This window comes from Rhincodon typus, chromosome 2 (genome assembly GCF_021869965.1).
Source record: "Rhincodon typus isolate 14 chromosome 2, sRhiTyp1.1, whole genome shotgun sequence".
In the NCBI taxonomy this organism is placed as follows: domain Eukaryota; kingdom Metazoa; phylum Chordata; class Chondrichthyes; order Orectolobiformes; family Rhincodontidae; genus Rhincodon; species Rhincodon typus.
This window is the reverse complement of record NC_063333.1, coordinates 97,603,559-97,618,253: the sequence shown is the minus strand read 5'-3', so window position 1 is coordinate 97,618,253 and position 14,695 is coordinate 97,603,559. Positions and strand designations below refer to the sequence as shown.

The following is a 14,695-nucleotide window of genomic DNA, read 5'->3' as shown; positions in this document are numbered from 1 at the left end:
AATATCCTTTCTCAGACCCATAGAGCTAGATAGACAGGAAATGCTGTCGGATTTCTGGAAATATTCACATGGTTTTTTAAGAAGGAATATTTTGTTAATGAAATTGAGGTGAACTGCGAACCAAATTCTGTGTTCCTTTGTAAGCTGCACTGATAAGAGCACTTGGATAAGTTGTGTTAAATAAATAAAGTGGTTCAAGTGTCCAAAACAAGGACAATATTAGATTCAGCTATGTTGGAGGTAACTTTTTTGGCCAGGATTTAGAAACATGACAATCTTAATGCAAGGACAGAAAATGCTGGGAATACTTAGTATGTCAGCCAACGCCATAGAGAGGCAAATAAAGCTAGAAAGATAAAATAATATCTTGTTTAGAGAACATTTTTGGATTTAAAACTATTAAACTATTTAACAACAGTTTATTATGCTTTGCCTTTGAGTCTGCACTTGCCATTTGATACACAGCTGTCTCACCTAATTTTTCAATCAGGTAGGGGAGATTTTTGCATCAAAATGGGACATAAATTGAAATCAATCTTGAATTTTGTATTGATTCATAATTCAATAATCTGCATGTATACCCTCTAAACTGAGTTAAAGAGGTTTTGCAAACAGATGAAGAATCTGCAATCAATGGGGTTACAAAACTTTAACGGATTTAGCATGTAGTATACAGAAACTGTAGAAATATTAAAGCGTTGCAAGTAATTAGGATTTGGGACCTTTGCCATTAGGCCACCAGAGATAAGTTCCAATTGAATGGGGAGAACACATTTAAGGAAGACCATGAAGGGAAATGTGACAGAAGTGAAATTCTCCAATTACAGATTTATGAACCATTTGAGGAAATGGGCAGAGACCAAGGAGTTTCTTGGGGCATGGTCCAAACAAAATTGACTTCATACCGTTAACTTAAAGTTTGATTCTGTATTGTTCACTCTTCTTCCCCATCTCCCTCTGGAGACAGTGACCTATGCTCTAACGCAATTTAATAAATAATGGTATCCTTTATGTGGACTGAAATCTTGCAATGGTGAAGAAGCTTGAGTGTTCCGTTGATCCCAAGAGAGTGATGCCATTAGGGAGTTCTCAACTCATGATTGAGCCATCTATAAACCTAAGGTTGAAGGTGAGGAACTAGACAAAGTGCAATCCAAACTAAGTCCTCAACAGTGATCCAAATGGAAGATTTTTGTGTAATATCAATGGCTGAGACGGTAGATGAAGGCAGCAGCAGTAGGGAGATCCCCAATTAAATAAGGTTCCTTGTCACTAGAATGCAGCAGCATTCCCATGTTAAAAGATGTCCTACACAAGGCATCTACCTAGCAGAATTCAATAACCCACAAGCCCTGCAGTGATCGGCGAGAGGTGACAGGGACGGAATTGAGAGATCTCAATGTCCCTAGTTTTCAACTGGCATGTAAGTGATGGAGTTTGACTCAGTCATTTTGCTCTTGGAATAGGAACAGAAGAGCATTTTGTCAACTTTCTGCACGACTCAGCAGACCTCTTCGGGATCCACTCTGCTCACCCAGACTGGGGAAGAAGTTAGAAAGGTGCTGTAAAAATAGTCCATTCCATCACCAACCTGGCTGAAAAACTGGATCCAGAGGGGTCATCTACCTGCAGTCTGAAAACCAACAGGAAACTTGATCTTCAAACCTGGAATGTACAATCTCCCACAGGTAATGAGAAAAACAATCTTACAGAATGAATAACTGCCCCTGTGGCTGATGAACTCATGCACTTCAGCACTGATATTGCTTCCCTGCAGGAGACTTGAAGAATAGGCAAAGGCAACTGAGGGAAAAACCAAAGGATCAACCCAGGACGTATGGAATTAGATTTGCAATCAAGAACAAACTCGACAACCATGCTTTGGAGCTCCCTCCTGGCATCATTGATCACCTCATGACTCTCCGTCTACAACTTGAGTTGTAGGCCATGAGTGCCTGTGCTCTAACCTTTGATGTTAATAATGAGTCCAAAGAAGGCTTCTACTTCACTTGGACAGCATACTCACCAACATTTTGGTGAGGGCCATCAGAAAGGGAACAGTTGAAAGTGCAACTCCAAAGGAATTTTCATACTCACCAAATACGCAGAACACCAGCTGATCACCACCGACACTATTTTGCCAAAAAGACAAGTTCAAGACTTCTTGGAGGTGTCCACATCAAAGCACTGGCAGATTATCAACTCATCATTGTGTGATCCAGAGACCAAAGGGATGTCCTCATTACCAAAGCAGACAAGTGATACCCAGAACACTGGCACATCCGCTCCACAACATTCATTGAATGTCACCAGAAGGTGAAGGTGAAGAACCAATTCAGAAAACAAGCTCTACATTGAGTGGCTTCAAGAGCCTAGCAGACCAGCGAACATTTAACAATATCTTCAGCAAAATCTCCAGAGTTAATTTTATTGGAATGCAGGAAGAAAGCCATCATTTCACACTGGGAAGAAACTATCAACTACAAGTCTAGGAAACACCAAGACTGGTTTGATGAGAACAACCACATTATCCAAAACCTCAGCTACAAGAAGAGGAAAGCTGTGTGTGTCTGGCAAAACATCATCATCAGCAAGGCAAACAGGAGAATTCATCAAACAGCAAAGGCAGAGTTACGAAGAACAACTAGGGAAATCAAAAACCAGTGCTGGCTTGAGAAACCAAAGGAGTTGCAACTCTTTGCCGATAAGCATGACACCTGGGTTATTTTCAGTGCCACCAAGGCACAAAATATGGACACAAAACTTTGGTATAAAATTGATGCGGAGTAAGAATGGCATTCTTTGAGAGGCAGAGACAATATCAGCCTCATCAACAAGGACGTGTTTGAGGAAAATGCCTAACTCTCCAAAGATGATCTTGGATTCCCACCCATTGTGGCAGAAGTTGAATCCATTATTTGACGCATGAAGACTGGAAAAGCCGCTGGAGCAGATGACTTTCCAGTAGAGATTTTCAAACTTAGAGGAGCAGAGCTCACCTACCATCTTCAGCAACTGTGCCCGAAAATTTGGGACAAAGGGCTGCTTCCAATGCAACCGCCTTCAAGAAAGGAGAGAAAGTGGACTGTAGGAACTACTGAGGAAAGTTCTTTTGGCAGAAAAAAAATCATCGCCCGAGTCCTTGACAGGTGCCTTTGCCCAGTTGCTGAGGAAATCCTCCTGAAATCTAGTGTGAATTCCAACCAATTTGTGGAACTACGGACATGATTTTCATTGCTCAGCAACTCCAATCAAAATACCAAGAACAACAGAAATCACTATACATGGCCTGCATCGATCTGATCAAGGTTTTTGACTGAGTCAGTTGGGAAGTACTACAGAAGACCCTGCCAAAGGCCGGCTTTCCAGTGAAATTCATCAACATCCTCTGTTTCCTCCACAACAAGATGTCGGCGATGGTCCTCAGCGATAGTAATATGACAGAATCCTTCGAGGTCATGGCAGGGTCAAGCAGCAATGTATCAATGCTCCTACCCTCTGGTTCATCTTCATGGCCACTATTCTTTATCGTGTCAAGAACATGCTTCTCAGAGGTGTGGAAATTGTCTACAGAATGGACAGCAAACTTTTTAACTTCAACCAGTTGAAATTCAAGAAGAAACTGACACAGGCCTCACTTGTGAAACTTCAATATGCAGATGACAATGTCATCTCTGCTCTCTGGGGAGAAAATCTTCAAGCTTCACTTAACACCTTTGTGGAAACATACCAAGGAACTGGTCTCAGCCACAGCCTCAACCTCAAAAAGACATAAATCCTTTACCAGCTTGTCTCAGGTCAAGTTTCGGTTCATCCCTTCATTAAGATCAATGGAGAATATTCCCAAACGTGGCCCATTTAGCTTACCTGGGAAGGCACATCTCATCTAAGTCTGACATCGATGCAGAGATTCAACACGGCATCCAATCTACGAATGCCACATTCAAACTCTGATGGATGACAGTCTCCAATGACTGTGACATCCATACTGATACCATTATCGTTGCGTATAAGGCAGTCATCAGAAGAAACTGACTTGGAGGAAACTTCTGTGTGAAGGGACACAATTCTATGAGAACACCTGTCTGCAACAGGAAGGATGAAAAAGGAATTGGAGAAAGGAATGTCAGTGATCTCAAGGTCAAGGAACATTCCACCTCCCAGAAACTCCTGCCAAATGTGCAGTCGGTGATGCAGCTCTGGGATCATCAGCCACACAAGGACCCATAAAGACGATACAAAGTATTCTCAGCAGTCAGTCAGACTTAATAGTGAGTGATTGCTGATGCTGACTTAGTAACATACTGATTCATTGATCTACACAAGACCTACACTGCTATTCCCATAAGGTTGTACGAACGCAGGTAAGAGAAGTGCTCACTATGCCAGATCAGATCTGAAAATCCCTGTGTACACAATCAGCACTAGACAGAAAGGAGCAGAAATGTTACAGTTTTTCTTTTCATTTTTCGTAGTCAAGGCAAGTGGGCACTAATTCAATTGAACCTTCAACGTATCTAGTTATTCACATAGCAAGTAACATTTGCACCACACAAGTGCCAGGATAGACCGTCTCCAACAAGAGAACATCTAACTACAGCCCCTTGACATTCAATGAAGTATTAACATGCTGGGGGATACCACTGAGCAGAAACTGAACTGGACTAGCCATTTTAACACAATAAGTTCTTGTGGTGCAGTACTGGTGTATCTATTTTTGAACCAGGAGGCCTGGGTTCAAGTCCCACCTACTCAAGAGGTGTGTAATGCCATCTCTGATCAGGTTGGTTAGAAAATATCTGTAAATACAGTGGTTGCAAGACCATGTCAGAAACTAGGAATACTCTGGCAAGTAACTGACCTCCTGACTCCCCAAAGTCTGTCCACCATCTACAAGGGACAAGTTAGGAATGTGATGGAGTATTCCCCACTCACCTGGATTGATACAACTCCAATAACACTCTAGAAGCTTGACACCATCTGGAGCAAAGTAGCCTATTTGATTACACAAACACTGACTCTCTCCACCACCAACACTCAGAGGTAGCAATGTGGACTATCTACATGATGCACTGCAGAAATTCACAGAGATCCTCAGATAGTATCTTCCAGAACCATGACCACTTCCACTTTGAAGGACAAAGGCCAAAGATACATGGGAGAGCCACCACCTGCAAGTTGCCCTCCAAACCACTCACCATTCTGACTTGGAAATGTATTGCCATTCCTTCACTGATGCTGGATTAAAATCCTGGAATTTTACCTGTAGCACATGGACTGCAGCGATTCAAGGCAGCAGTTCACCACTGTTGTGAAGTTGATATATTACTTGTGGACTGGAAGGCAGGATGTTAGGATTTGATGTTTGTAAAATGATAGCGGGGAGAGTACGTGGTCCATTTAAAAGATGGTGTGCTTTTTCTAGGCTTGGAGATTAAAAAGAACTGTACAGACACAGAGAGCTCCTGAAATTGAAACAATGTATCAAAATGGTTAGAAACCCAGGCAGTAGTCTACTTTTGTTAGCAAGGCAACCAGTTTGAATATCAACCAATTAATTTAAATCAGGCAGTTAGAAACTAAAAAAAAAAATAAATTTAAATCTGATAGTTTTGATAACCATGGACAAATCATGTTGTAAGAAACTGATAGGTCATCAAGGGTATAAAAGAAGAGGTTATTTGAGAATCAGGGTGAGAGCAAACTGCCTTCTGAAGAGAAACTCACTGGCTCTCACAGAATCTCTAAGCTCTCTCAGTAAGCACCAATTAAGTAAAGGTACTACAGCACTCTTAGCTAATATTCCTGACACCAGAATTCAACGGAAGAAGGCATTCCTGACTGCAGGACAGCAAAGAAGGCAAATAACATTCTGGAAGACTTAGCCTAACTTAATTTCAAGAGACTAGGTTTTAAGTTTTTTTTATTAATTTAGTTTACATAAGTGAGGCTTGTATTTATTGGAACAGCATACAATTAGAGTTTTGTCGTATTAGGGAATAGTGAGTAGTTAAGGGGGAATTGTTTGGTTTGTTAGTAGTTCTTAATTTGTTCACTGTTAGAGTTAGATAAATGAATTATTACTTGTTGATTATACAGTGACTGTGAAGAGTTCATTTCATTTAAGCTCCCCTTTATAACAGAGTCTGCGGATGAGAGCCAAAAGAACTGCGGATGCTGTAAATCAGAAACAAGAAAAAAGTTGCTGGAAAAGCTCAGCAGGTCTGGCAGCATCTGTGATGGAAAAAACAGAGTTAACGTTTCGGGTCCGGTGACCCTTCTTTTGATAAAATGTAGCAGTCTGTGCAATCCTGAAATAATCTCAATTTGCGAGTGATCTTTTTTGCAGATTGTTACAATCTGTTACTAAGGAAACGATGCAAATTCCATTAAACCAAGAAAAAAATAAACAAACCTGATACAGTCGTTTATTAGGAGCAGAGAGTTCAAAACAGCAATCCTTCTTTGTGTCTTTTCTGATGGTAGTTGTCAGCTGGACTGTGTAGCCATCTATGACAAAATCACCTTTTTGCTGTTTATCTGTAAATACATTATAAAGCAAAGGTTTTATATATTTTATCTTTGTGAATAGATCTCAACAATTAGTGTTAAACAAAATAACAGCAACGAGCCAAAACACTAGGCTAATAATATGTTCAAAACATTAGTTTGACTTGGGAGACAATGATGAGGTAGTCTTTAGTGCCCATCATTAACTGCCCTCAGGGTATTGAAAGTCAACCTCATGAGGAGTCACTTTACGGCCACACTAATTAGTAGAACATGCAAAGCGTGTTCCCTTGAGATTGTTTCATGGCTTCAACATGTCCTTCTAGATACTAGAAGTCACAGGCTTGTTGTTAAAGGAGGCCTGGCAAACTGTTGCAGCCACTATCCATTATGCTCTAAAAAGCCCTACAGTGTGGAAGCAGGCCATTCAGCCTATTGAGTCCACACAGCCTCCGAACAGCATCCCACCCAGACCCATCGCCCTCCCCTATTCCTGTAACACTGCATTGCTCATGGCTAATCCACCTAGCCTGCACATCCCTGACACTATGGGCAATTTATCATGGACAATCCACCCAACCAGCACATCTTTGGACTGTGAGAAGAAACTGCAGCACTCAGAGGAAATCCGCACAGACATGGGGAGAATGTGCAAACTGCACACAGGCTGAGGCTGAAATCGAACTCGGGTCCCTGGCGCTGTGAGGCAGCAGTGCTAACCACTGAATCACCGTGCCGCCCTGTGAAGAGAGTGGATGTTTCAGGTGGTAAGACAGGGTGCCAGTCAAGTGGGCTGCTTGGTTCTGAATAGTATCAAGTTTTTTTTTTGAGTATTATTGGAGTTACACTTATTGCAAGGGAGTACTCCAGATGAACTACATCCTCAGGACTTATGAGGTTGCTTATGAGACAGTAGATGCATTGGTGTTAATTTTCCAAAATTCCCTAGGTTCCTCATATGTTGTGAAGGTGAAACAACAAGGATGCAGACTGATATAGATTGGTTAAGTGAGTGGTTAAAAATCTGGCAGATGGAGTACACTGTGGGAAAATGTCAAGTTGTACATTTTGGCAGAAAGAAAAAAAGAGAGTATTACTTGAATGGAGTTTCTAAGGTTCGGAAGGATCTAAATGTCCTAGAGCATGAGTCACAAGGATAGCAAGCAGATACAGCACATAATCAGGAAGGCCAATGGATCAATATCCTTTATTATGAAGGACTTTAACATAAAAGTAACAAAGTTATGCTTCAAGCGTAAAGTGGTGGTGACACCCTATGTTGAATACTGTATGTCCAAAGTGTAGCTTTTTGATGTCCTTATTAAGGAAGAAACAAATGCAATGGTAGGAGTTCAGAGGTTTACTACTCTGATACCTGGAATGACTGGGTTGTCTTATGAGAATAGGTTAAACAAATTGGGCTTGTTTCCATTGGAATTCAGAACAGTGATGAGTAACTTGGTTAAAGTAGAAAAGATCCTTAATGATCTTGACCAGATGGATGAGGAAAAGGATGTCTCATCCAGCGGGTGGGTCCAGAACCAAGAGGCCCTGTTTTAAAATTAGGGGTCACCGCTTTGAGGGCTGAGATTAAGGGAATTTGTTTTCTTGCCAAAGGTTGAGAGAATTCAGAACTTTCTACTTAAGGTGCTGATGGAGGCAACATTATTTAATATCTTTAAGGCCGAGGTAGTTATATTCCCTCGGCTAATAAGAATTTAAGGTTACTGTGGGTAGTTGGGAATATGGAATCTGAAACACAAACAGGTTAGACATGATCTTATTGAGTGGAGTATGCTCAAATTCCAGAACACTGATGTCTTGTGCTTTGCAGGTGGTGTCAAATGAAACAAAATAGATGGTATTGATCTTGGAATTGCATTAGCCAATTTAATAACTGTGATTTTCCAATATTGAAACAATTTTAATTCGGGACTTAGAACATGGGTGTCACCTGAACTACACAGATTGGCCAAATTTCAAGAAACCAATGTGGATTAGACTAAAGATAGTTGAACTGAAATTAACATTTGCCCTAAAGGCAATGAAACCATTCAGCCACACTCCAAGGGAAGTGTGAAAAACTCATTTCATTTACACCATTATGAGAATTTTCACACGTTAGAGGTGAAACACCTTCTGCAATTATCAAGCCTGAAAACATATGCTAATAGACATAGAATATGCAAACAAGTTTCTATTCAAGTACAAAAACAGAAATTGCTAGTAAATATCAGCAGGTCTGGCAGCATCTGTGGAGAGAAACCACAGTTAACCTTTAGAGTCCGGTGACCCTTCCTCAGAACTATTTCAGGTAGTCATTTTTAGGCAGTGCAGAGGAGAGCAAAGCTCCTGGTTGAAAACCCTGACTGGAAAGAAACCGAGAACTCAGAAATTAAAAATTAACTGCAATATTCACAACTTGCGACCTCTAAGAATACAACGGCAGTCAGATTAAAACATTACGCCGTGAGGACTCTGATCTGTACATTCTTTTCTCTTCCTCAGTGTCCAAAACAATCTAGCTCTGTGCATTTGCACATATGTACAGTATGACTGACTTTGTCTTTTTACTTTCCTGGGGTTGGCAGGTAATAAATCCACTTTTTCAATCATTCAAGAAAAACCTGGTGTTTGACTCTATTACTTACAGTAAAAATAGCCAACATTTTTAACTGAAGAAAACAAAGGACTTGTGCTAAAAAAGAATTGAACCTTTTGTTGCAACCAACTGGGGCAGCTAAGAAGAAGGGTTTAGTTCAGTCCTTCCCTCCAGGTTGTAGCAACGGTGGACAGGTTTTGAGGAGTCATGACTCAAGTTACTTTACAAAATTCCTAGTCTCTAACCTGTTCTTCTAACCCCAACCTGTATATGTCTGTCCAGTGAACTTTCTGTTCAATAATAATCCCTGAGATGTGGACTAGTTAGGGATTCAATGAAAGTAATACCGTTGCATATCAAGAGAAGATGGTTAGACACTTTCTTGTTGGAGATTGTCATTATTTGGCCTTTAACATTGCACAAATATTACTCGCACCTTATCAGCTCAAGCCTAAAGGTTGTTCAGGTCTTGCTGCAGACAGACACAGACTGTTTCAGAATCTCAGGAGTCACAGATACTGAATACACTGCAATCATCAGTAAACATCTCAACTTCTGAATTAATGATGGAGGTAAAATAATTGAAAAGCAGATGAAGGTGGTAGAGCTTGGGAAACACAAAACAGCTGCAAAAGTAACAGCAATGTCCAACAGGCTGAAATGACTTGTACTCGACACCACAACCAACATTATAACCGTATTTATTTAAGCTAGGTATTACTCCAAATAATGAACAGTTTCCCCTGGCAACCAGTGTCTTTAATTTTGCTGGGACTCCTCTCTGATACACTTAGTCAAAAGTCGTCTGGTGTTGAATTCATTGCCGGAATTTGGCTACTTTGTCCAGTTTGGACCAAAGCCTTATGGAAATCTGGAGTCAAGGGGCCCTGGTTGAACACAAACCAAGCAGATTATTAATAAAAACTTGCCTTTTGATAACACCACTGATGATCCCTTACTGATAACAAAGTCGACTGATGGGATGAAAATTGACCAGATTAGCTCTGTCCTGTTTTTCTCTCAAAAACGTACCCTGACAAATTTTCCACTTTGTCAATGTTAATGCACTGAACAGCTTGAATAGAGCTATGGCTAGTTCTGGAATACAAATCTTCAACACTGTAGCTGCAATGTTGTTAGGGACTAGCATGTGCTATATACTTGGTTATTTCTTGATATCAGGTAGACAAATTGAACTATCTGAAAATCAGCAGTGATTGTGGGGAGCATGGGAGGAAGCAGAATTGGATCATCCGAGAAGTCCTTGTAGCTGAAGATGAATGCAGATATGTCAGCCTCCTCTTTTGTATTAATGCGATCATTTCTGCCCTCATGGAAACTATGGATGTTCATGAAACATCCTCCTCCTCCTCCTCAGTTGTTTAACTGTCTGTCACTGTTCACAACTGGATGTGGTAGGATTGCAGAGCCTTGATCTGATCTATTAATTCATTAATAATTAATCGTTAATGGGGTTGTGGCTGTTGGAGGCCAATTACCTCTGCCACCTGTGTTCCTCAGGGTAGTGTTCTACACTCAACTACCTTTAGTCACTTCATCAATGACCTTTCCTCCATCACAAGACCAGAAATGGGTATATTCAATGACGAAAGCATACTATTCAACACCATTCGCAACTCAAACATTTGAAGCAGTCCATGTCGAAATGCAACATGATCTGGCAACATTTAGGCTTGGGTTGATAAGTGACAAGTAACATTTGCACCACAGAAGTGTTGGACAATGACCACTTCCAACAAGACAGAATCCAAACATCATCTCTTAATATTCATTAATGCAACTTTCGCCTAAATCCTCCACCCTTAACATCCTGGAGATTATCATTGACCAACAACTAAACTGGCCCACCAATATAAATACAGTGGCTATGACAGCAGGTCAGAAGCTGAGAATCCTGTCGTAAGTAACTCACCTTTTACTCCTCAACTTGTCCATCTACACGGCAGAAGTCAGAAACGTGATAAAATACCTGCCACTTGCATGCATGAGTGCAGATCTAACAGGAGTCAAGAATTGTGACACTATCCAGGACAAAGCAGTCTCCTTGCCTGGCAACCCATCTAATATCTTCAAAATTAATTGCCTCTACCACTGATACATAGTGGCAGCAGTGCATACCATTTACAAATGCTCCTGAGACAGCAACTTCTAAATCGGCAACCTAAACCGCATAGAAGGAAAAGACAGCAGATACATGGGAACATCACCACCTGCAAGTTCCCCTCCACGCATCCTGAATTGTAACTATATTGCTGTTACTGTGTTCAAAATCCAGGAATTCCCTTTCCAATGGCACCTAAGGGTGTACCTATGCCATATGGACTGCAGTGGTTCAGAGTGGCAACTCACTATCACCTTTTCAAATAAATACTGGCCTAGCTATCGATACTCATGCTCTTTGAATGAATAATAAAAACAAAATGTGCAATCACTTTGCTCTGTCAGTAGCATGCAGCTTCCATTGTTAAGTTTTATGTTGCAATGTCAACACGTTATTAACTCTTTTAGACTTGCTCCGTGCTCTTCTATACTCACTGAATCAGGGTTGGTTCTTTGGCTTTAATAGAAAGGGAGGGATATCTGGGTTTAGAGGTTGCAGTTTGAAGTTGGAGTAGAATTATTGGAGTAGTTTCGTATGTTCACTGATGAGATTGTATATGTGACTGTGTCAGTTATGCTTTGTGTAAAAATTAAATTACCTTTTTCTGTTCCATAGTAATAGAAGACATTGTTGTTAAGTACACACCAACGTTTCTGCCATTCAGATCCAAAGAAGCTGTGATCTGTAATAAATGTAAGCCAATTTCTCAGTTAAAAATAAGCAAAAATAATGAATTCAGTTATTGTTAATGTATACATTCCAATACAACTGGAAACAGATGATTATTTAAATCTCATGAGCATAGGGACTGGTAAACAAAGGACTTCAGAAATCAGCAAATAAGGATAGGGAGAGTGGGGACGAGACAAATTGGTGAATCATTATCAGTCATTACATGCTCATTACGTCTTCGGATTAAATTTTCAAAACTGCCTTCTTCCAAACCTGCTGATCTTATTCACCAGATTCCAGAATCAAGGAAACCAGGTACTGCAAAAGGGGCCATCCTTTCCTGTCCCAGAAACATAGTCATGCACTCTTCCAGTAGCTGCAGGTAGGCAGCTTCTCTCCTTTGTTCTTACTGCTGATTTGTTTCTTTGAGGAATTTGGCTTTTGGAGTGTGAAGGTAGATGTCTCCATTTCTCATCATGGACAAATGCATGTATTCCAGCTATCAATCATCTTCCTGCAAATGCATTGCTCAAGCAGAAAACTAGTTTCATGACTACATAGAATGCAGCCTGATATGCTTTTTGCCCTGAAGAGGTTTCTACAGGTCATCCCACTGTGCCTCTGGTTTTCTACTGTGACTGCCACCATGTTAGGAAATAGTAATTAGCAATGTAGCTCATCAGTGAAATACATTGCTCCAAGTGATAATGTTTGTAAGGCTTCAAAATGTAGACTTCAAAACTGTTAAGTGAACAAAAATGAATGGTGGCACACGTGGGGATTCTCAGCATTGTCTCATCATGATCTCAGCTTGTTGTTCAAGACTTGTGTCTTTAAAAATCCATACGTAAAGAAAAAATTTTGAAAATGAGGATGCCTGCAAAATGGGCATCTGGCATTAGTCCTTTAGGTGTCTGTAATATAAGTGATTGTGTGATTTATTGTAAAATAAGCATAATAGTGAGGGTTGTACATTGATAGTTTTGTGTCGCACATGATCCAAAACAACTGCTTACCTTTTCGGCGTTTTTCCAAATATCCAGCTTTCAGAACTTGATTTAGTTCCTGGGCAGGTATCGGAGGGGATCGTTGAACTGCACAAAATGAAGAGAATGTATATTTTTAAATAATTTTCCAAAAGGTGGAGTCATCTTTCCCCCTCATACAAATACACATACTTATTCTGAAAGTATATATTTGTATTTAGGTACATATAATAATGTCAGTTTAAGCAGGTGAAATTCAATAACAATTTTTGATGAAACTAAGGTATCTTGCTCAGTAAACAGCTGTGCTCCTTTTTAAAATTGTTTTGAACTAACTAGATATAAAATGGAGGAAAGAAGGGAACATGAGGGAAGCATAACAAACAGGTGCAATGGCACCTTAAGCACGCAAGATGGAGCCGCTATCCATGAATAACTGTACTTAAGTGTATCCCGGAGAATCTGTATGTGGAGACTGTGAATTCCAAACGGTATCACTGAAATATGTAGTGTCTTGGCAGCCACTCCTCGAAACCATTTTATCGAGATGTGCCCTATGGCCCCTTTACCTTACAGTATTCAGGTAATTCATTTCTCATTCACAGAATGAATAGCTAAGATTTCAATTTGTCAGCCATTAACTGTGATATATATGATATATCCTAGGTGCAACAATTCCATGAAAACCATGCACCAAAGAAAGAGCACACATTTGATTTATTTCAAGAAACTTACATACCAAAGGATAAAAAAGGCAGTTTTTGGAGAATGGGTCTGTTAGTGTTTTGAGAACTTTGATCAGAATACAAGCAAGTAATATCAATACTGGACTTATTTTTCAAACTACTGTTTTAGCACTTGCATGCATGTAGTTATCTATTATTTGACGAAAATAAAATAATCATGAAGAATCATACTGCTGTCAGCCTCGTATTATTTCAATTTTTCTCCACTAATTAACACATCACACTGTAGTAAGAACTTTACTATGATGTCAATTTCAATATTCTTCATCAAGCGGATCCTTCCCATTGTGTTCCTGCCCTCTCTAGATCTTTACATTGTGAATTCATAGAATGACATCAGCCACCTCAATATCTCTGCTTGAATTTTTATTATGTCACTCCCTCAAGGCCAACCATATGATTATCAAACCTGCTGCCATGGGTAGTTCTATTGTCTGATGTATCAACCTCAATCCAGGACAGGCTGAATACTAACTGTTTGACACTTCCACTCATCTCCTCTGGACAATGACCTGATAACCAAATAGCCATTGTGCTCTTATACTCTCCCTTCTACCCGTTCTTCCCAGGGTCATGGCAGGGTTTCCTTCATCTCCACCTTCCAATCCATCAGTTTCCACATTTAACAGATAGACTTCTGCCATGGTCAGTGGGATGCTACCATAAAATACCTCTCTCCCCTCCCTCACGAGTACTCCTCCAACCGATTTTCAGAATTCCAACGGAACTATTCACTCCACAATTTCCTTGTCCTATCAATCGTTCCCAGTACTTCATCCCTATCCTACCTCATTTTCCACGTAAGCACAAAATTTAGAACACCTTTCCTTTTCATCATTCTAGCCTCCAACCACCACTTTCAAATGAAACAGAAATTTATTTATACTCATTTCAATTTAAGACCGTAAGATGTGGGAGCAGAAGCAGACCATTCAGCCCATTGAGTAACTTCCAGCGATGAGACAACCACTAGTTTGATAATCCTTAACTCCATTTTCCTGCCTTTCCTTATAACCCTTGATTCCTTTACTGATAAAAAAAATCCATCTTGTCCTTG

General features: G+C 40.2%; 1 protein-coding gene across 3 annotated transcripts in view; it reads right to left on the bottom strand.

Annotated features, from left to right (window-relative positions):
- Positions 1-14,695, bottom strand: part of skap2 (src kinase associated phosphoprotein 2) — a 259,416-nt gene that overhangs the window by 99,827 nt on the left and 144,894 nt on the right. For all 3 annotated transcript variants that reach the window (XM_048613889.1, XM_048613882.1, XM_048613874.1), the window contains exons 5-7: positions 12,923-13,000; positions 11,833-11,916; positions 6,416-6,540 (exon numbers count right to left, since the gene is read on the bottom strand). In XM_048613889.1, the coding sequence (XP_048469846.1) occupies positions 6,416-6,540; positions 11,833-11,916; positions 12,923-13,000 (287 nt within the window). The remainder of the gene's footprint in view (positions 1-6,415; positions 6,541-11,832; positions 11,917-12,922; positions 13,001-14,695) is intronic.